Genomic DNA, 21,063 nt, shown 5'->3' with positions numbered 1-21,063 from the left:
CACCCCCACCCCCACCCCACCCCGCTGCTAGAATTCGTAAGTCCTAACTTCCAATACCTCAGACTATGACCATGTTTGGAGAGAGGTCTTTGCAGAAGTAATCAAGACAAAATGAACTCATTAGGGCAGGGCCCTAATCCAATGTGACTGGTGTCCTTATACAAAGAGTGTCCTTATACAAAGAGAAGAAGGCAGAGACAGGCACAGAGGGAAGATGATCCACAGACATAGGGAGAAGACAGCCTTCTGCAAGCCAGGGAGCAAGGCCTGGAACAGATTCATCCTCCATGGCCCTTAGAAGAAACCAGCCCTGCAGATACCTTGATCTTGAACTTCTAGCTTCCAGAACTGTGAGAGAGTAAATTGTTGATGTTTAGGCCATTTAGTTTGTGGTACTTTGTAATAGCAGCCCAAGAAAACTCACCCAGTGAGTCTTACATGTTCTGACCCCATCCCAGACCCATGTGAATTTTTTTTGGTTTTGCATGTCTGTGTTGTTCTGTTTTGTTTTGTTCTGAGACAGAGTCTCGCTCTGTTGCCCAGGCTGAAGTGCAGTGGCACCATCGTAGCTCACCGCAGCTTCCAACTCCTGGGCTCAAGCCACACTCCTGCTTCAACCTCCCAAGTAGCTGAGACCATAGGCATGCAGCACCACACCCAACTTATTTATTTTTTGTAGAAACAGGGTCTCCCTGTGTTGCCCAGGCTGATCTCCAATTCCAAGGCTCAAGCAATCCTCCCACCTCGGCCTCCCAAAGTGCTAGCATTACATGTATGAGCCACAACGCTTAATGGAGTTCTAACATTTATCATTTTATATGCAATTCCTGGGGAGGCCATCTAGGGAAGGGCTCCACCCTCCAGGCCCCAGCCTCACCCTGGCTAGGAGCAGCACATCAATGAAGTCCAAGGTCTTCCCTTGCTTGGCCTTAAGCCAGGCCTCGGCCCCCTGCTCATGCAGTGCCCGCCGCCGTTCCTGGATAACTTCAGTGGTGAAGTGGTGTACCATGTCACAGGCCTGCCGGAACCTCCGCCCATCCGCCGAGCGGTAGTAAATGAAGTCAAGGTAATGGTGCAAGCGATACTGACGCCGGACAGCCAGAGCGCTCAGTTCAATGATAGCGGAGATATAATCACTCATCTTCCTGCCAGGGAGAAAGGAAGCCGTGAGTGTAACCCCTTCCCCCAGCACAGCACAGCCATGGCTTGGCTAAGACCCATGGTTTGGCTAAGATAAGCCTTCACTCCCCGTTGAGTAGATAACAAAGAGAAACCTTATATTAACTTTATTTTTATTTCATTTATTTATTTTTTAGATAGGGTCTTGCTCTGTCACCTAGGCTGCAGTACAGCGGCATAATCACACCTTCGAACTCATGAGCTCAAGTGATCCTCCAGCCTCGGCCTCCCAAAGTGCTGGGTTACAGGCCTGAGCCACCACGCTCGGTCCCAGGTATATTTTTAAACAGGCCCAAGGAGGGATAAGGACTTTCAACATAGGCATAGTAATTGTAGCATCACTAAAGCTAAATGGTTATACTCCTCAGCATGGGAGAGAATATTTGCAAATTATATATCTGATAAGGGATTGGTACCTAAAATAAATAAAGAATTCTTAAAACTTATTTTAAAATGGGCAATGGATATGAATAGGCATCTCTCCAGAGAAGGCAGAAATGACCAATGAGAATGTGAAAAGATACTTAACAGCACTGGTCACCAGAGAAATGCAAATCAAAGCCACAATGAGATAGTAGTTCACCCCACTAAGATGACTAAAATCAAAACTTATAGTAACAAGTGTTGGGCTGCACTCCAGCCTGAGCAACAGAGCAATACCCTATCTCTTAAAAGCAAACAAATAAAACAACAACAACAACAACAAGCAAGTGTTCGTGAATATGTGGAGAAACTGGAGCTCTCACACTCACTGGTTGGAAGAGCAAAATGGTACAACCACTCTGTACCATGTTGAAACCCACTGAAATAAAGTTTAGCAGTCCCTCAAAACGTTTAAAATGGAATTACCATATGACCCAGCAATTCTGCTCCTAGGTATATAGCCAAGAGAACTGAAAATACATGTTCACACACAAGTTTGTGCATGAATGTTAATAGCAGCATTATTCATAAAAGTCAAAAAGTGGAAACAATGTCCATCGATGGATGACTGGATAAACAAAATGTGGTATTATGTGGTAAATGGAATATTATTCATCAATGAAAAGAAATACATAATAGATACATGCTACACTATGGATGAGCCTGTAAAATATTATGCTGGGTGAAACAAACCACACACAAAAGTCTGTATGATTCCATCTGTGTGAAATATCCATAACAGGCAAACCTATAGAGACAGAAAGTAGATTGGTGATTGTCTAGACCTGAAGGAGAAAGGGAAGGGCAAGGGTTGCTAAAGTGTATGAAGTTTCTTGGAGTAGGGGGAGGATTGATGAAAATCTTCTAAAATTTATTATAGTAACGGTTGCACAACTCTGAATATACTAAAAGCAATTCAGGTGTATTCTTTAAGTGAGTAAATTGTATAGTATGTGAATTGTCTCTCAACAAAGCTTGTATTAAAAAAAAAAAAAAACTAATGGGTGAAGCATGCTTGCAGGGAGCTGTCCTCAGTCCTGAAGTGGGCTTGTTTTTATGCCCTTATTGCAGTCTGTCGTTTTCTTGTTTACTTACTTGTTCATGGTTACTTACTTCCTACTGAAATGGAAGTTCTAGAAAAGCAGCATCTTGTCTTTCTTGTTGACTATGGTGTTCCCAGCACCTAGTTCAGGGCTGGCCCTTACTAGGCACTCAGTAAATATTTCTTGGATTAATTAATTATTTAATTTCTAAAGCCATCTTTAATTATTTAATTACTAAGACCATCTCTGCCTTATCCAACTGGAACATGTCCCTATAACGCCTAGAGTAACAAAGTCATTAGCTTGTTACTGAAGACCTACTATGTGTGGCAAGCTTTGCATTAATTGTCTCCCTTATTCCTTATGTCCCCACTTAGACTATAAACTTCACAGAACTGTGACTGTCTGTTGTTCACCACCCTGTCCTCAGCAGCAATATCATGGTGCCAGGCACATAGTAGGTGCATAATGAATATTTGTTGAATGAATGAATGAATGAATGAACCAAGGCATTGATTATTTGATTCATTTACTCAACAAATATTCTCTGAGCATCAATTATGTGCCAGGGCAGTGCTACATCATTTTATCCTTAAAGCATCTCTCAGAGAGTAAGAGATTGACATCCTTTTTTTTACAAATAAGGAAACTGAGCCTCAGAAAGTTGGGAGGACACTGTTCAAAGACCACACACTCTTCATAGTAGAATGAAAAAATACTAACATTTACTAAGCACCTACTATTTAAAAGCACCAAGCCATTGATTCACATTATCTCATTTAATTATCACACAATGACTAAGGGGAAGGAATTATGAAGTCACATATTTTTAATTTAAAAAAAGTGAAGCTCAGAGAGTTTCCTGGAACCACATGGCCCATCCGTGGCAGAGCTCCCATAGGCCAGAGTTGTCTAATGCCTGGGAGTTCCTTTTCTCCTACCACCATCTTGCCCCTAGAGCAGCTGGCTCCATAGTCCCAAGAAGGGTCACACTCACTCTTGGCAGTTGCTGTTGTAGCTGAAGACGCATTTCTGAAGACTGTCCAGGGTCATGAGGCTGATATGCTCAAACATATCAAGGGAGACCACTGAGCCCTCTGCCAGACGCCGCCATTTAGCCTGGAAGAGAGATACATGGTGAATGTGCATAGAAACCAGAGACAGGGAGTCAGCCTAACAAGGACCGGACTGCATTTTCACTACAAGCTCATTTTATAGATAAAGTCAGTGAGGCCTGACATCACATGGCTTGCCCATGCATGAGTTGGAGCCTGGACCAGCCGCACTCCCAGGACACCCTCTTCCCACAAAGCCTTGGGACTCACATGCATAACGTCAGTGCACTGGTTGAAGATCTTCATATAAGGCTTCAGGATGTCAAAGTGGAAGGCAGGTGTCAGCAGGCGACGGTGCCGGCTCCACTTGTCACCTTTGCTGAGCAGCAGCCCATCCCCTGGGCCCAAAAGACTGAGGTTAGGGACCTCTCCTGTTACTCTGAAACCCTCCAAGGAACCCCACACTCTTCCCTCTCTTCTCTGAAGCCCCAGCCCCAGCCTACCCACTGGGCACTCACCTAGCCAAGGTTTTAGGAAGCCATAGAAGAGGTCATCCTTGGGGGCGATGGCAGCTGTGGAGGGTAAAGGGCCAATGATGACTCCAAATAGAGTCCTTCCTTCCTTCCTTCCTTCCTTCCTTCCTTCCTTCCTTCCTTCCATCTTTCCTTCCTTCCTTCTTTCCTTCTTTCCTTCCTTCTTTCCTTCCTTCTATCTTTCCTTCCTTCCTTCCATCTTTCCTTCCTTCCTTCTTTCCTTCTTTCCTTCCTTCTTTCCTTCCTTCCATCTTTCCTTCCTTCCTTCTTTCCTTCTTTCCTTCCTTCTTTCCTTCCTTCTATCTTTCCTTCCTTCCTTCCATCTTTCCTTCCTTCCTTCTTTCCTTCTTTCCTTCCATCTTTCCTTCCTTCCATCTTTCCCTCCTTCCTTCCTTCTTTCCTTCTTTCCTTCCATCTTTCCTTCCTTCCTTCTTTCCTTCTTTCCTTCCTTCTTTCCTTCCTTCCTTCTTTCCTTCATTCTTTCCTTCCTTCTTTCCTTCCTTCCTTCTTTCCTTCCTTCCTTCTTTCCTTCCTTTCTTTCTTCCTTCCCTCCCTCCCTCCCTCCTTCCCTCCTTTCTTTCTCTCTCTCTCTCTCTTTCTTTCTCTCTCTCTCTCTCTTTCTTTCCAGAGTCTCACTCTGTCACCCAGGCTGGAGTGCACTTGTGCGATCTTCACTCACTGCAACCTCTGCCTCCCAGGTTCAAGTGGTTCTCCTGCCTCAGCCTCCCGAGTAGCTGGGATTACAGGTGCCATCATCACGCCCAGCTAATTTGTTTGTATTTTTAGCAGAGACAGGGTTTCACCATGTTGGCCAGGCTGGTCTCGAACTCCTAACCTCAAGTGGTCCACCCACCTCGCCTCCCAAAGTGCTGGGATTACAACCATGAGCCACCACGCCTGGCTTCAAAACAGATTTCTAACTCTTGACCTTTGCTTATGACTTCCTTAGGCCTCCTCACTGGGCTCTGACCTCCCACTGTATTCCTCCAGTCCATCATCCACACCTACCCAAGAAAAATCCTTATAAAACACTGATCTCAATATGAGCCTCCCCTGCTCAAACGCCTCCCATGACTCCCCATTGCGCTTGTAAAAAGTTCAGGTTCAGCCTGGCATTGAAACCCAATTCCATCTGGCCCCTGTATGCCTCTCCCACCTCACCCTTCAACATACACCAGAAAACCCTATTCTCATCACATATCGTGGATCACCTCTGAACCTTTGGTCAGGCTGAGCTGTCTATCCAGAATAGCCTTCTTCACCTGAGCCTTCCCCTTTTTTTTTCTGCCAGCTCAGGTCATCTGAATCACACCTCCTGTGCTCCCAGCCTCCAGCCTCGCCCTCTCCAGTGTGTCCCTCATGATGGCCCCAGGAGAATCTCATCTGACTATCAGATCTGACCATGCCCCTTCCTGCTCACACACCCATCACCCTCACATACCAACCCATTTTCAAAGCCCTGAATGATTTGCCTTTGTCCAAATCTCTCTCAAGACACCTCTGTCTTCCATCCCCCATTCGACATCACAGAACTAACACCACATTTTTTTTTTTTTTTTTTTTTTGAGATGGGGTCTCGCTCTATCACCCAGGCTGGGGTGTATGGTGAGATTATAGCTCACTGCTGCCTCCAATTCCTAGATTCAAGCGATCCTCCCACCTCAGCCTCCCGAGTAGCTGGGACTACAGACATACACCACCACACCTGGCTAATTTGTTAATTTTTTGTATAGACAGGGTATCGCCATATTGCCCAGGCTGGTCTTGAACTCCTGAGCTCAAGTGATCCTCCAAATTCAGCCTCCCAAAGTGTTGGGATTACAGGCATAAGCCACCATGCCCAGCCACACCACAGAACTTTTCTCAGCTCCTCAAAAAGACCACGTGCTCTCTCTTCTCTGAGACTTTCCACCAGTTGCTCTCTCTGCCTCAAACACTCTTCCTTCATCCTGTAGTCTCAACTTGAATGCTTCTCCCCACCCCTGACCCAGCAGTCACTCTGGATTGTATCCACTTAGTTACAGGCTCCTTAACAGAAGGGTTCATGTTGATCACTGATATATTGTGCTAAATAAATTTTTATTAAATGAATAAATAAGTCAATCCAAGGATGGATGAATGAAAGAATAAATGGGTGGATGGATGAGTAGATGGACAGATGAGTACACGGATGGAATAATAAGTGGATGGATGAATAGCAGATGGATAGATGGTGGGTGGGTGGATGGATGGATGAATGGATGGTCGGATGGATGAATGAGTGGATAGGTGGATGGTGGATAGATGAGTGGATGAATGAATGCATGGATGGATGGATGGATGGATTCTCCTTCTCTATACTGAACAGATTTGGGGCTGAATGGGCAGAGGCCTGGGAAGGAAGTATCTGAAATTCGAGTGGTATCACTTTTACCTGAATGTGACTCAGCCACCTACACACACACACTCCCTAGGAATTGGCCAATTGCATACATAATCATCTGCCCACTCATCCTCCCATTCAACACACCTCTTCTGCTGCCTTTCTGTGCCCAACCCAAGTTGGGTGATGCTGGGGACCCACAGATGGCTCAGCTCTATGCCTTCCCTGGAGGAGCTCCTGAGCAGGGCAGGAAAGGGAAGCAGAGGCATGCCATGCAACTACCAAGAAGGTAGAAAGTGTGGTAGGTGCTAAGGAAGGCTCAGAAAAAGGGCTGTTGGAAGTCAGAGCAGGCTTCCTGGAGGAAGCAGCATTGAAGAGGAAAGCAGGAGTCCAGTCACTCCTCTCCTCTCCGCGCTCTGGACTCCAAGATAGGCTCTACAGGGATCTTTCTGACACCCAGATCTGGTCAATAGCTGCCTTGTTCAAATACCTCCCATGCCTCCCTGTCACTCCTAGGATAAAGTACAAGTGCATTCACTTTGCAGTCCAGTTCCTGCTTAACTGTCAGTCTCATTTCCTATTCCCCCCAACATATCACCTTCACTGCAGCCACCCTAAGTCACCTGAATTTCCCTGGAATTTTCACACATCTGCATCAGTGCACTGGCAGGACTTTCCATCTAGGACTCCTTCTCTGGCAAACTCCTAGGCATCCTTTAAGGCCCAGCATCACTGACACCTCCTCCAGGAAGCCTTCTCCAAACTCCCTTCTCAGCTGAACCACTGCTCTCTCATCCTCAGGTTCCTTTTCCACTCCAACTCTGACCACTCAATGCCAGGAAAGTCTGTGTCCACGTTCCTCACCAGTTTCCCCCTCCGACAAAAAGGAGATGGTAGTCCAGGTGCAATGATTCGCACCTGCAGTCCCAGCACTTTGGGAGGCTGAGGCAGGAGGATCACTTGAGCCCAGAAGTTCAAAACTAGCCTGGGCAACACAGCAAGACTCTGTCTCTACAAAAATATTCTTTAAAAAGAAAAAAAAAGAAGGAGAGATGAGATGAGATGGTGTATGGAATACCCCCACACGGTGCCAGCATGGAGAAACTCATGCTCAGAAAACTGCATATCACTGTGTTTGAGAGCTTGGGTTCTGGACCAGCCAGGTCTGGATTCAAATTCCAGCCCTGCCACTAACTAGATATGTAAGCCTGGACATGTTACCACTGCCAAAGGAGAAAATAGAACAATCCTCCCTCATGGTATCCCTGTAAGACTCAACAAGCTCTTGTGTTCCTGGCACATGGTAGGTGCTCATTAAACATGTGTGTATGTAAATATATAATTGACCAACTGTTGGCTATTTTTATTACTATGATTAAAATGGTTTTTTATTGGCATCAAGAACTTGTGAGATAAATGTTTGGGTTTCCTGTTAATAGAAAATTAATGCAAGCCCTCTGTGGAAAACAGCAAAGTGATTTTTTAAAAAGTTAAGTACAGAATGACCATATGACTTGGCGATTCTACTTCTAGGTACCTACCCAAGAGAGAAATGAAAACATATGTCCACCCCAAAACTTGAACATATATGTTCATAGTAGCATGATTCACAAAGCCAAAAGGTGAACAGATAAACAACAACAACAACAAAATCCATACAGTGAAATGAAATCAGCCCTAATGACCAACCTGGACAATATAGCAAGACCTCATCTCTACAAAATAAAATAAAATTAGCTGGGCATGGTACTGCGTGCCTGCAGTTCCAGCTACTCGGAAGGCTGAGGCAGGAGGAGGATCGCTTGAGCCCAGGACTTCAAGGTTGTAAAGAGTTGTGACTGCACCACTGCACTCCAGCCTCTGGGTGACAGGGTAAGACTCTGTCTCAAATTAAAAAAAAAAAAAAAAAGAAGAAACTGATTCATACTACAACGTGAATGAACTTCAAAAACATTATGTTGAGTAAAAGAAAACAGACACAAAAAGATCACATTTTGTGTAATTCCCTTTCTATGATGTACCCAGAATAGGCAAATCCATAGAGACAGAAAGCAGATTCGAGGTTACCAGGGGACGGGAGGAGGACGGAAATGGGAAGTGATTACTCAATGGGTATAGAGTCTTTTTATGGGGTGATTAAAAATTTTGAAGCTGGAGAATGCTGGTGGTTGCCCAACATGGTGAATACACTAAATACCACTGATTGTTCACTTGTAAATGTTTAATTATATGTTACATGAATTTCACCTCGATTTTAAAAAGATGACATAAAAGCAAGCCACAATTATATGTCTATATATCATGATGTTCTCTATAAAGCATGTTTACCTACTTTCTCTCATTAAAATTTCCTAGTCCAAAGGCCCATAAGATGATAGGGGAAACTGAGGCTCCAACAGGAGGTGGGCCCTCCTCCGGGCTCAAGGGCTATGCAGCTCCAAGCTCAGAGCAGCAAGCTACTCCCAGGTGTGGCCCCAGGAGGTCCTGATCGGGGGTGAAGTCTGTGACTGGAGCCTGATCTGTGTAATTCCAGGTGGGGGCACCCTGGGGCCAAAAGGCTGACTCACAGCCCCACCCTCTCCATCCTGGAGTTCCCTATCTGGCTTCTCTGGTGGGGAACGCAGAACATCCCTCCCTCCACTGGAGGAGGAGAGGACAAGCGGCTTAAGCATCTGCTACACGCCAGCCCCTGCTGGGGCGCTACTCCTTGGTCTGTTTGGAGTCTCAGAACCAGGCAGGATGGTGCTCAGGAAACTGATGCTCTGAGTGGGAGGAGGAGGGAGGAGGAAGGAGAAAGAAGAAAAAGAGAGGCCAGGCACTGTGACTCACACCTGTAATCCCAGCACTTTGAGAGGCCGAGGCAGGAGGATCACTTAAGGTCAGGAGTTCAAGACCAGCCTGACCAATATGGTGAAGCCCCGTCTCTACTGAAAAAAAAAAAAAAAAAAATTGCAAAAATTAGCCAGGTGTGGTGGTGCACACTCGTAGTCCCAGCTACTCGCAAAGCTGAGGCAGGAGAATCACTTGAACCTGGGAGGCAGAGGTTGCAGTAAGCTGAGATCATGCCACTGCACTCCACTCTGGGAAGGAGAAGGAGAAGGAGAAGGAGGAGGAGGAGGAGGAGGAGGAAGAGGAAGAGGAGGAAGAGGAAGAGGAGGAGGAGGAAGAGGGAGAAAGAAGAAGTAGAAGGAGGAGGAGAGGAAGAAAAAGAGAAGGGAGGAGGGGGAAGAGGAGGAGTGGAGAGAGAAATAGAAGGAGGAGGAGAAGAGGGAGGAAGAATAAAGGGAAGGAGGAAAAGAGAAAGAAAAACCATATATTAAAAAGGCAGAAGAAGAGAAACTTTTATTAGTACCTATCCATATTATTTTTTAACTTTTTTTAAATTTTTTTAGAGACAGAATCTCACTCTGTTGCCTATGCTGGATGCAATGGCACAATCATAGGTCACTGCAGCCTCAACCTCTTGGGCTCAAGCAATCCTCCTACCTCAGCCTCCTGAGTAAGTGGGACTACAGGCATGCACCACCACACCTGGCTAATTTTTAAAATTTTTTTGTAAAGATAGGGTCTTGCTCTGTTGCCCAGGCTGGTCTTGAACTCCTGGGTTCAAGTGATCCTCCTGCCGTGGCCTCCCAAAGTGCTGAGATTGCAGGCATGAGCCACTGCATGTGGCCTCTTATCCACATTATATTATTCAGCCTTCACAACTGCATCCATTTTACAGATCAAAACCTGAGACCCAGAGAGGCTAGATAAGTGGCTGGGGTCTCACAGCAGGCATGTGCCAAAGCCAGAATTTGGAGCCAACCCAACTCAGTTCTGGCCCAGGGCTCTTCCCACAAGTTGGTATTCATCCCTCAGAAGAGTCACTTCTCCCTCCCAAGGTCTAGGTTTTCCCCTTAGTTCAATGGGGATCGTCATCCCTTCACAAATGTAATAACGGGAGACAAAGAGGTATCAAGAGGGAATAGCTGCAGAAGGGGAGGATGGCAGCTTCTTCTTTCACAGCTCCTGGGTGGCAGCCCTGGAGAGGGTCCCCAGACGCATGTTTGTAGAGGCAAAGCTGGGACAGAGATCCTAAAATTCCTGGAATCCCCCACCTTTTTTTTTTTTTTTTTTTTTTGAGAGACTAAGTCTTGCTCTGTCACCCAGGCTGGAGTGCAGCAGGGGTGCAATCATAGCTCACTGCAGCCTCCAACTGCTGGGCTCAAGCAATCCTCTCACCTCAGCCTCCTGAGTAGCTGGGACTACAGGCACGCACCACCACACATAGCTAATATTTTTAAATGTTTTTGTACATTGATGGAGTCTTGTTAGATTACCCAGGCTGGTCTTAAACTTCTGAGCTCAAGTGATCCTCCCATTTCAGCCACCCAAGTAGCAGGGACTACAGGTGCATATCAGTGCCACTGGGTAATTATTTATTTTTTTCGAGAGACAGGGTTTACTATGTTGCCCAGGCTAGTCTCAAACTCCTGGCCTCAAGCAACCCTCCTGACTCAGCCTCCCAAAGTATTGGGATTACAGGTGTGAACCGCCACACCTGATCTACTGGAGCTCATTGGTTCATTTGAGAGTGAGCTCTCTCAGGTGTTCTCTGATACCTCTGGAGGTGCCCAGGTAATATGGTTTTGTTGTGTCCCCATCCAAATCTCATTTTGAATTATAGTTCCCATAATCCCAATGTGTCATGGAGGGATCCAATGTGGGGGGGTAATTGAATCATGGGGAGATTACCCCGTGCTGCTGTTTCCATGATAGTGAATGAGTTCTCACGAGATTTGATGAATTTATATGGGGCTTTTCCCCCTTTAACTTGGCACTTCTCCTTCCTGCTGTCATGTGAACAAGGACGTGTTTGCTTCTCCTTCCGCCATGATTGTAAATTTCCTGAGGCCTCCCCAGCCCTGCGGAACTGTGAGTCAATTAAACCTCTTTCCTTTATAAATTACCCAGTCTAGGGCAGTCCTGTATAGCAGTGTGAGAACGGACTAATACACCAGGTACACAAGGCCACACTGAGGATCCAGAGTCCCGCTCATGAGGAAGACAGAGCTGGACACAGACATACCCAGGTCCAAAGGGTTAGGACTAAGAATAGGTCTGTCTGGGAAGTCAAGGAAAGACTCCTGGAGGAGGCGGCCATTGGAGCTGGGTGTCAAAGGCTGAGCAAGAGCTTGCCAAGCACACTTGGGAGTCTCACATCTTGGGATAGGTGTGGACTGCACAAGGAACAAGCAATTCTTCCACATCTCCCTCCCTGCCAGTCAGAGTCAGCCCAAGTGATGACAACAGGCTGCAGGCTGAGTCACCAAGAGTCCTGGCCATAATGGGAATGTCAGAACCAAATGATGGGAGTGCCATGGCCAGGGATTGAGTAACACTTACTTAACAAAACCATAGGGAACAACTGCCTATCCGAACATGCTTGGCTCTGACTGCCAGATGGATGGACATTCCCTCGAAGTTCCTGGAACTCTTAGTCATTGTCACATCTTTGCCCATACCGTTCTCACAATCTAGATTGCCATTCTTGCTTTGGTGAACTCTTATTCATCCTTCAAAGCCCTATTCAAATGACCCTTCCTCTGGATATTCCACCTGTCTAAAATCTCAGATAGGCTCTGGGAGTTGAGGACTCACACATAGCTCAGAGGCCCAGTGCACCTACCTGAGGCTCCCAAAATGGGCTTGATGTAATCAGGGTGCACCAGAACCAAGAGCGGCAGGACAGGTCCCATCCACACCAAGAGTATATGGTGCATGTTGTCTAGTACCTTCTTCTCATCTTGGAGGCCCGCCTCATTTGGAAGGTACTGCAAGAGGTAAGGGAGGAGCAATGAGGAGGTACCCAGCCCCAGCTTCCCCCACTGCCTTCCTCCTGCCACCTCCTGTAGTCTCAAAACAAGCCAATAGTGCTACATGATGATTTTAGGCAGCTGGCTGCACCTCCCTAGGCCTCCATTTCCTCACTGAAAAAATGGAGAAGAATCAACTCTCCCTCTGAGGGCAGTAGAAAGGATTCATGAAATAACAAAGTGGCCGGGCGCGGTGGCTCAAGCCTGTAATCCCAGCACTTTGGGAGGCCGAGACGGGCAGATCGCGAGGTCAGGAGATCAAGACCATCCTGGCTAACACGGTGAAACCCCGTCTCTACTAAAAAAAATACAAAAAACTAGCCGGGCAAGGTGGCGGCGCCTGTAGTCCCAGCTACTCAGGAGGCTGAGGCAGGAGAATGGCGTGAACCCAGGAGGCAGAGCTTGCAGTGAGCTGAGATCCGGCCACTGCACTCCAGCCTGGGCAACAGAGCGAGACTCCGTCTCAAAAAAAAAAAAAAAAAAAAAAAAATAACAGAGCAAGAGCCCCAGCACGGGCCTGACGCTGGCCGATGTTCAATAGCTAAAAATAGTAGCCAAATGTAGTGGCTCACATCTGTGATCCCAGCACTTTGGGAGGCCAAGGCAAGCAGATCACCTGAGGTCAGGAGTTCGAGACCAGGCTGGACAGCATGGTGAAACACCTTCTCTACTAAAAATACTAAAATTAGCTGGGCTTGGTGGCAGGCGCCTATAATCCCAGCTACTCAGGAGACTGAGACAGGAGAATCGCTTGAACCCAGGAGGCGGAGGTGGCAGTGAGCCGAGATCATGCCATTGCTCTCCAGCCTGGGCGACAAGAGCAAAACTCCATCTCAAAAAAAACATGCCTGTAATCACAGCTACTCAAGAGGCTGAGGCAGGAGAACCACCTGAGCTTGGGAAGTCGAGGCTGCAGTGAGCTTCGACTCAGCAAGGTCGAATGGTTTTTCTGAAGTTACAAGTTAAGTAGGTGACTGTTCTGGTTTAGGTTCCCCCAGAAGGAAGTCCTGAGACAATGGTTCGAGGGCAGGTAGTTTATTTGGGGGATGATCCCCAAAAACATGGGTAGTGAGAGAGGGAAAGAAGACCACCTGTAAACAATGAGTTGTCAAGGAAATTACCACCAAGGGCAACCAGGGCTCAGTCCCACTGGGGAGCTTTGGAGGACAGAGTAGCACATTGCATCTCAGAGTCATCCCACCTGAGGGCGAGGGAGCTGGGGTATTTATGTACCAATGCCCATCAGTCACTGGCTGAGGGTCACTCCTGGGGGCGTTAATTCCCAAGCTCACAGAACAAACAGTGGCAGAACAGGCACTGGGACTCTAGGCATGCACCACCAAGCCCGGCTAATTTTAAAATTTTTTGTAAAAACTGGGTCTTGCTATGTTGCCCAAGCCGGTCTCAAACTCCCAGGCTCAAGCAATTCTCTTGCCCTGGCCTCCCGATATGCTAGGATCGCAGGTGTGAGTCACTGTGCCCAGCCTTTATTTCACCTGCAGAATGGGCTCCAGCCACCAGAGACAGCCCCTAGAACGCAGGAGCTGGCAGCTGGACGTCAGGCCACTGCATCCAAAAATGGGTTGAGAGGAATATGGGCAAGCTTTGGCATCATCTGCCAAGCTAGTACCTGAACCCAGGCCACCTAGCTACAAAACTGCACTTCCTCACCTGTTGTATGAGGCAGGAAAGCTTCAGGCTCAACGTCAGAAAAATCCAAGTTCAAACCCAACCTCAGGTGCTGTGTGACTTTGAGCAAGACACTTAACCTCTCTGTGCTCAAATCTATAAAAGTATGAATCCATGAAACAGGACACATCCATCCCTACTTCACAGGCTGTGAGAATTAGAGAAGAGCTCAGATACAAAGGAGCCTAACCCAGTGCCTAGCCGGTGATAAGGTTCAGCAATTGCCAAATGAGTAAAGCAACAAATGACCCCTTTCTAGCTCCTGTGTCTCCTTCTCCGTCAGGCTCAGCCCTGATTGTGTCCACACCCAAGCCTCAACTGCAGCCTCACCCAGCCCCCGTGGGCCCAGGAGCTGGGTTGGACGTACAATGTCAAGGCTGTGTTTTAGAGCTGGCCCTGACCGACTCCTTCAGGCACTAGAACCTGGCAACTCCCTCTAGGACAACCATCAAATCCAGAGAGGGTTTTCTAGAGTAAGGGCATTGGAGATGGGGCATGAAAAATGAGTAGAAGGTGATCTAGCAGAGAAAGATACCTGGACAGAGTAGTTTTGGCAAAGGCCTTGGAGGTGGGAGCCTTGTTACAGGAGTGGGAAGTGATTTTATGGAGCTAGGGAGGGATGGTGGAACAAGTGAGGAGGATGGAGGTTGGAGCCAAAAGGGCCTTGAACACCAGCCTTTTTCTGAATGGCAATAGGGAGCCATGGAGGGTGTGTGAGCAGGGGCAGGGATGTGGTTGGATCCAAGAATCCCTCTGGAGCCAGGATGGGAGATGGACTAAAGGGATGAAACTGGAGGTAGGAACTCAAGGAGGAGGCTGGACCATGGACCATCAGAAGAGGATAAGGCCTGAGCAGGGGTAAGGGATGGAAGAAATGAAGGAGAAAAGTCTAAAAGGGAAAGTCCAGCCTATCTCATCCAGAAAGTAGAGGCATCAGAGAGTAGAACTAAAAACAAGGAGGCCAAGCACAGTGGTTCACGTGATGTTAGGAGTTTGCGATTAGCCTGGACAACATGGTGAAACCCTGTCTCTACTAAAAATACAAAAATTAGCCAGGTGTGGGGGCATGGGCTTACAGGCTTGCAGTCACAGTTACTTGGGAAGCTGAGGCAGGAGGATCCCTTGAGCCCAGGAGGTGGAGGCTGCAGTGAGCCATGATTGTACCACTGCACTCCTGCCTAGGTGACAGAGAAAGACCCTGTCTCAAAAAAAAAAAAAGAAAAAGGAAAAGTCCAACCTATCTCATCTAGAAACTAACTACAGAAACTAGAGGCATCAGAGGGTAGAATTGAGAGCAAGGAGGCTGAAGCTTGACAGGCTGGGTTTGAACCTCAGCTCTGCCACTTACAAGCTGTGTGACCTAAGGTCAGCTACTTAACCTCTCTGTGCCTCAGTAATCTTCCATGCAAAATGGGGCTAGTCAAGGGACCTACTTCCTAGAATTGTCAAGAGAACTGAATGAGTTAATATTTTTTTGGAAAAATACTTGGCACATATCTGCAAAATTAAAAAGGACTCAGCAGGCTGAGGCCAAAGGATTGCTTGAGCTTAGGAGTTCAAGATCAGCCTAGGCAACATAGCAAGACTCTGTCTCAAAAAAAAAAAAAAAAAAAAAAATTCAATGCAATAAAGGGATAAGAGACCTGGGACCACAGCACTCAAGGGAGAACAGTGGAACCACATTGAGAATAGGATGTGTTCCCCTCCCCACCTCCATCCCTACCCTGGGATTCCAAACTCCAAAGGTAAAGATACCTGTTGCTACAGTGATAACTATAAAATTATAGAGAGAGTTCTTTTTTTTTTTTTTTTTTCTTCTTAGAGAGACAGGGTCTCACTAGGTCACCCAGGCTAGAATGCAGTGGCGCAATCATAGCTCACTGCAGCCTCAAACTTTCAGGCTCAAACAATCCTCCTGCCTTGGCCTCCCATGTAGCTGGGACTACAGGTGTGTACTAGTGCACTCAGCTAATTTTTGTAGTTTTTCTTATAGAGATGGGTTCTCACTGTGTTGCCCAGGCTAGTGTCAAACTCCTAAGCTCAAGCAATCCTCCTACCTCAGTCTCCCAAGTGGCTGAGACTACAATCGTGTACCACCACACCCATCTAATTTTTGTATTTTTTGTAGAGACGGGGTCTCACTATGTTTTCCAAGCTGGTCTCAAACTCCTGGCCTCAAGCAATCCTCCCACCTCAGCCTCCCAAAATAATTCATCTTTAAAGTTAGTTCTGCCTCCTCCCAACTGTGTGACCTTGGATAAACTGCTTGCCCTCTCTGAGCCTCAGCCTCATACCCCATCATATAAATCTGCTGCTAGCCCCAACCAGATTCTTGGGAGGCTGTGGGAAGCCAGCAGGCCCACCATCCTTACCTATTACCCTGCACCTGCCCAGCCCAGCCCAGTCCTGCCTGGCCACACTTACCATGCCCAGGTGGCCCAGCAGCCAGTTGCGCCGGGGAGGCTGGGGGAAGCAGCGCAGCCGGCGGCAGGTGATGTAGAAGCTCCGGCAGAGCCTCAGGAACCGCAGCAGCAGGCGGAACAGGAAGAAGAGCAGGAAGAGGAGAAGGGTGGACACTGCGTATATGCGGAACGTCGTCTTCTCCAGCCCCAGGAGGTGTAGCAGGTGGTCTGTGATGGGCAGCATCCTGGGGACACACAGGGTCAGGGGATCGGTGCCATGCACAAGATGATGACCCGTGGGGTCAGGCATGGTGTGCCTAGTGCACAGCAAGTTCCCAGCACACGTGAGTTCCAGACACCAAGGATACCTCTTCATTCCCCAGCCATGACCTCCAGCCAGCTGGACAGATGCACTCCAGCCAGATGCACTCAGGGCCCTGCTCGTATGCTCTTAGCCTTGACTTTTGCAAGGTCACGATCTTGACTTCTCTACCATAGGGCATTCTCTGCCCATGTGCAGCCTGGGAAACCAAGACCCCCCTCCCAAAGGAGCAGCTCTCAACCAATGACTGAGGCTCATTGGTGGATAAATACCCCAGCTCCCTCACCCCTTAGGTGCAATGACCCTGAGATATAGGTTCCACACTCACTCTAGGCTTCCCCAATGAGATTAAACTCCAGCTGCCCACAGTGGAAACTCCCTATTGGCCACGTCCTTTCCCCCTTTTTCTTCATCTTTTTTTTCAGTCGAGATGAGATTCGCATAACACAAAATTAATCATTTTAAAGGGAATAATTCAGTGGCATTCAGTACATTTACATATCATGCAGCTACCACCTCCCTCTAATTTCAGGACTTCTTTCTTTCTTTCTTTTTTTTTCGAAAGAAGGTCTCCTCTGTCACCCAGGCTGGAGTGTGCAGTGGCACAATCATGGCTCACTGCAGCCTTAACCTCCCCAGCTCAAGCAATCCTCCCACTTCAGTTTCCCAAGTAGCTGGGACTACAGGTGCATGCCACCAGGCCCAGCTAATTTTTGTATTTTTTTGTAGAGACAGGGTTTTGCCGTGTTGCCTAGGCTGGTCTCGAACTCCTGGGCTCAAGCGATCCTCCCGCCTTGGCCTCCCAAAGTGCTGGGATTAAAGGTGTGAGCTACCTCACCCAGCTAGTTTCAGAACATTTTCATTATCCCAAAACAAAACCCCATACCTGTTAGTAGCCACTTCCCATTGTCCCTCCCTGGAGTCCCTGGCACCACTAATCTGCTTTCTGTCTCTATGGATTTAAGTATTCTGGATATTTCATATAAATCTATTAAATTCTATGCGGCCTTTTGTGTTTGGCTTCCTTCACTCGGCATCCTCTTTTCGAGGTTCATCCACATTGTACCATCGATCAGAGCTTAATTCCTTGTACTGCTGAGTAATATTCCATTGTATGGATATTCCACATTTCCTTTTTTTTTTTTTTTCTTTTGAGACAGGGTCTGGTTCTGTCACTTAGGCTGGAGTGCAGTGGCATGATCACAGCTCGCTCCAGCCTTGACCTTCCAGGCTCATGTGATCCTCCTGTCTCAGCCTCCCAGGTAGCTGGGACAACAGGTGCGTGCCACCACATCTGGCCCCACATTTTCTTTACTCATTCATCTGTGGATGAACATTTGGGCTGTTTCCACCTTTTGGCTATTATGAAATATGCTACTCTGAACATGTGTGTACATTTATTTGTCTGAGTACCTGTTTTCAATTCTTTTGGGTTCACTTTCTTCTTCCTTGCTGGTATTTTCTGCGATCACTTCCCAAAAAAATTACTTGCACTCAGATCCTTGCTTTAGGGCCAGCACCTAAGGAACCAAAACAAAGCGAGTAGGTAACCATAATATGAATGAAACAGTGAGCAGGCAGGAAAGGCTTGCCATGCGCCATGCACCACCATGCTCCATGCACCACCATGCTCCAGTCAGTACCAGCCTCATCTCAGGGAATCTGATACAGTTTGGATCTGTGTCCCCACCCAAACCTCATGTTGAACTGGAATCCCCAGTGTTGGAGATGGGGTCTAGTGGGAGGTGATTGGATCATAGGGGTGGTTTCTCATTAATGGTTTAGCACCATCCCCTTGGTGAGGTCTTCTAGATAGTGAGTGAGTTCTCATGGGATCTTGTTGTGGGTATTTTGTTTTTTTGTTTGGAGATGACAGGGTGCTGCTCTTGTTGCCCAAGCTGGAGTGCAGTGGTGCAATCTCGGCTCACTGCAGCCTCCGCCTCCTGGGTTCAAGCAATTCTCCCATCTCAGCCTTCCATGTAGCTGGGATTACAGGCATGCACCACCATATCCAGCTAGTTTTTAAAATATATTTTGGTAGAGACGGGGTATCGCCATGTTGGCCAGGCTGGTCTCAAACTCCTGACCTCAAGCGATCTGCCCGCCTTGGCCTCCCAAAGTGCTGGGATTACAGGCATGAGCCACCCCTCCCAGCCTGGAATCTCGTTGTTTAAAAGTATGCAGCACCGGCCAGGCGCGGTGGCTCAAGCCTATAATCCTAGCACTTTGGGAGGTTGAGGCAGGCAGATCACTTGAGGTCATGAGTTTGACAGTAGCCTGGCCAACATGGTGAAACCCTGTCTCTACTAAAAATACAAAAAATTAGCCAGGCATGGTGGCAGGTGCCTGTAATCCCAGCTATTCGGGGGGCTGAGACAGGAGAATCGCTTGTACCTGGGAGGCAGACATTGCAGTGAGCCGAGATTGCACCATTGCACTCCAGCCTGGGCAACAGAGCAAGAGTCTGTTTCAAAAAAAAAAAAATGTGTGCAACACCTCCTGTGTCCCTCACTCTTACTCCTGCACCAGCCAAGTGATGCAGCTACTCCTATTCTGCCTCCTGCCATGATTGTAAGTTTCCTCAAGCCTCCTGAGAAGCTGAGCAGATGCCAGAATCATGCTTCCCATCCAGCCTGCAGAACCATGAGCCCAATGACACCTCTTTTCTTTATAGTAATGAGAGAATGGACCAACACAGAATCATACACCAGTCCTCAGAGGTAGGTATTATCATTCACTCCATTTTCCAGATGAAGAAGCTAAATCCCGGCTCAATTTCTCAAACTCAATGGAGACAGAAGCCGGCAGGGATTCCCCCAAGGCCCTGCCAAGGGCCACCCTCAATCACCGTCACTTTGAGGGACCAAGAATCTCAGATCACCCCAAGGAGATTCCTGAAAATGACTGGGTCCTCTTCTCTTCTTTCCTTCCCCCCAGTACCAATGACTGAGGGTTCTTCCCTCTGTACGGCTATCTCCTCAGGCATCACAGCTAAAGGTGTGTACTCCAGGTGCTCCCCTGAACCCTCAGCCCCACCCACCCCTGCCAATAGTGCCCTCCACTAAGGGTTCAGACTAGCTTAGCTCTCTTTTCTTTTTTTTTTTTTCTTTTTGAGGCAGAGTCTCACTCTATTACCCAGGCTAGAGTGCAAAGGGAAGAACTTGGCTCACTGCAACCTCCGCCTCCTGGGTTCAAGTGATTCTCCTGCCTCAGCCTCCCGAGTAGCTGGGATTACAGGTGCCCGTCACCACTCCCAGCTAATTTTTTGTATTTTTAGTAGAGATAGGGTTTCACCATGTTGTTCAGGCTGATCTTGAACTCCTGATCTCAAGTGATCCATTTGCCTCGGCCTCCCTAAGTGCTGAGATTACAAGCATGAGCCACCACACCAGTCCTCGCTAAGCTCTTCTGAAAGCCAACGCCAAACCACATTTTCCACACAGAATTGAAATTTCTTGGCTGGGTGAAGTGGCTCAGGGATGTAATCCCAACATTTTGGGAGACCGAGGCGGGCAGATCACTTGAGGTCAGAAGTTCAAGACCAGCCTGGACAACATGGTGAAACTCCATCTCTACTAAAAATACAAAAATTAGCCGGACATGGTGGCGGGTGCCTGTAGTCCCAGCTACTTGGGAGGCTGAGGCAGGAGAATCACTGGAACCTAGGAAGCGGAGGTTGCTGTGAGCTGAGATTGGCACCACTGCACTCCAGCCTGGGTGACAGAGCAAGATTCTGTCTCAAAAAAATAAAAATTAAAATTAAAAAGGCCGGGCGCGGTGGCTTAAGCCTGTAATCCCAGCACTTTGGGAGGCCGAGACGGGTGGATCACGAGGTCAGGAGATCAAGACCATCCTGGCTAACATGGTGAAACCCCATCTCTACTAAAAAAATACAAAAAAACTAGCCGGGTGGGGTGGCGGGCGCCTGTAGTCCCAGCTACTCGGGAGGCTGAGGCAGGAGAATGGCATAAACCTGGGAGGCTGAGCTTGCAGTGAGCTGAGATCCAGCCACTGCACCCAGTGGGTGCAGAGCGAGACTCCGTCTCAAAAAAATAAATAAATAAATAATTATAATAATAATAATAATAATAAAAATTTTAAAAATACAAACATTAGCTGGATATGGCGGCACACATCTGAATCCCAGCTACTCAGAAGGCTGAGGCAGGAGAATTGCTTGAGCCCTGGAGGCAGAAG

The 21,063-nt window shown here is 47.6% G+C and overlaps 1 protein-coding gene across 1 annotated transcript in view; it reads right to left on the bottom strand.

The window, feature by feature from the left end:
• The window catches only part of CYP4F22 (cytochrome P450 family 4 subfamily F member 22), a 47,460-nt gene that overhangs the window by 14,531 nt on the left and 11,866 nt on the right, over positions 1–21,063 (bottom strand). The window contains exons 2-8 of the mRNA XM_017893683.1: positions 18,280–18,386; positions 16,567–16,789; positions 12,267–12,411; positions 4,219–4,272; positions 3,971–4,098; positions 3,643–3,764; positions 878–1,145 (exon numbers count right to left, since the gene is read on the bottom strand). Coding sequence (XP_017749172.1) covers positions 878–1,145; positions 3,643–3,764; positions 3,971–4,098; positions 4,219–4,272; positions 12,267–12,411; positions 16,567–16,788 — 939 coding nt within the window. The 5' untranslated portion in view covers position 16,789; positions 18,280–18,386. The remainder of the gene's footprint in view (positions 1–877; positions 1,146–3,642; positions 3,765–3,970; positions 4,099–4,218; positions 4,273–12,266; positions 12,412–16,566; positions 16,790–18,279; positions 18,387–21,063) is intronic.

Source organism: Rhinopithecus bieti, unplaced genomic scaffold, assembly GCF_001698545.2.
Source record: "Rhinopithecus bieti isolate Rb0 unplaced genomic scaffold, ASM169854v2 scaffold_23826, whole genome shotgun sequence".
In the NCBI taxonomy this organism is placed as follows: Eukaryota; Metazoa; Chordata; class Mammalia; order Primates; family Cercopithecidae; genus Rhinopithecus; species Rhinopithecus bieti.
Note: the sequence above shows the minus strand (reverse complement) of the source record. Positions and strands in the feature narration are given on the sequence as shown.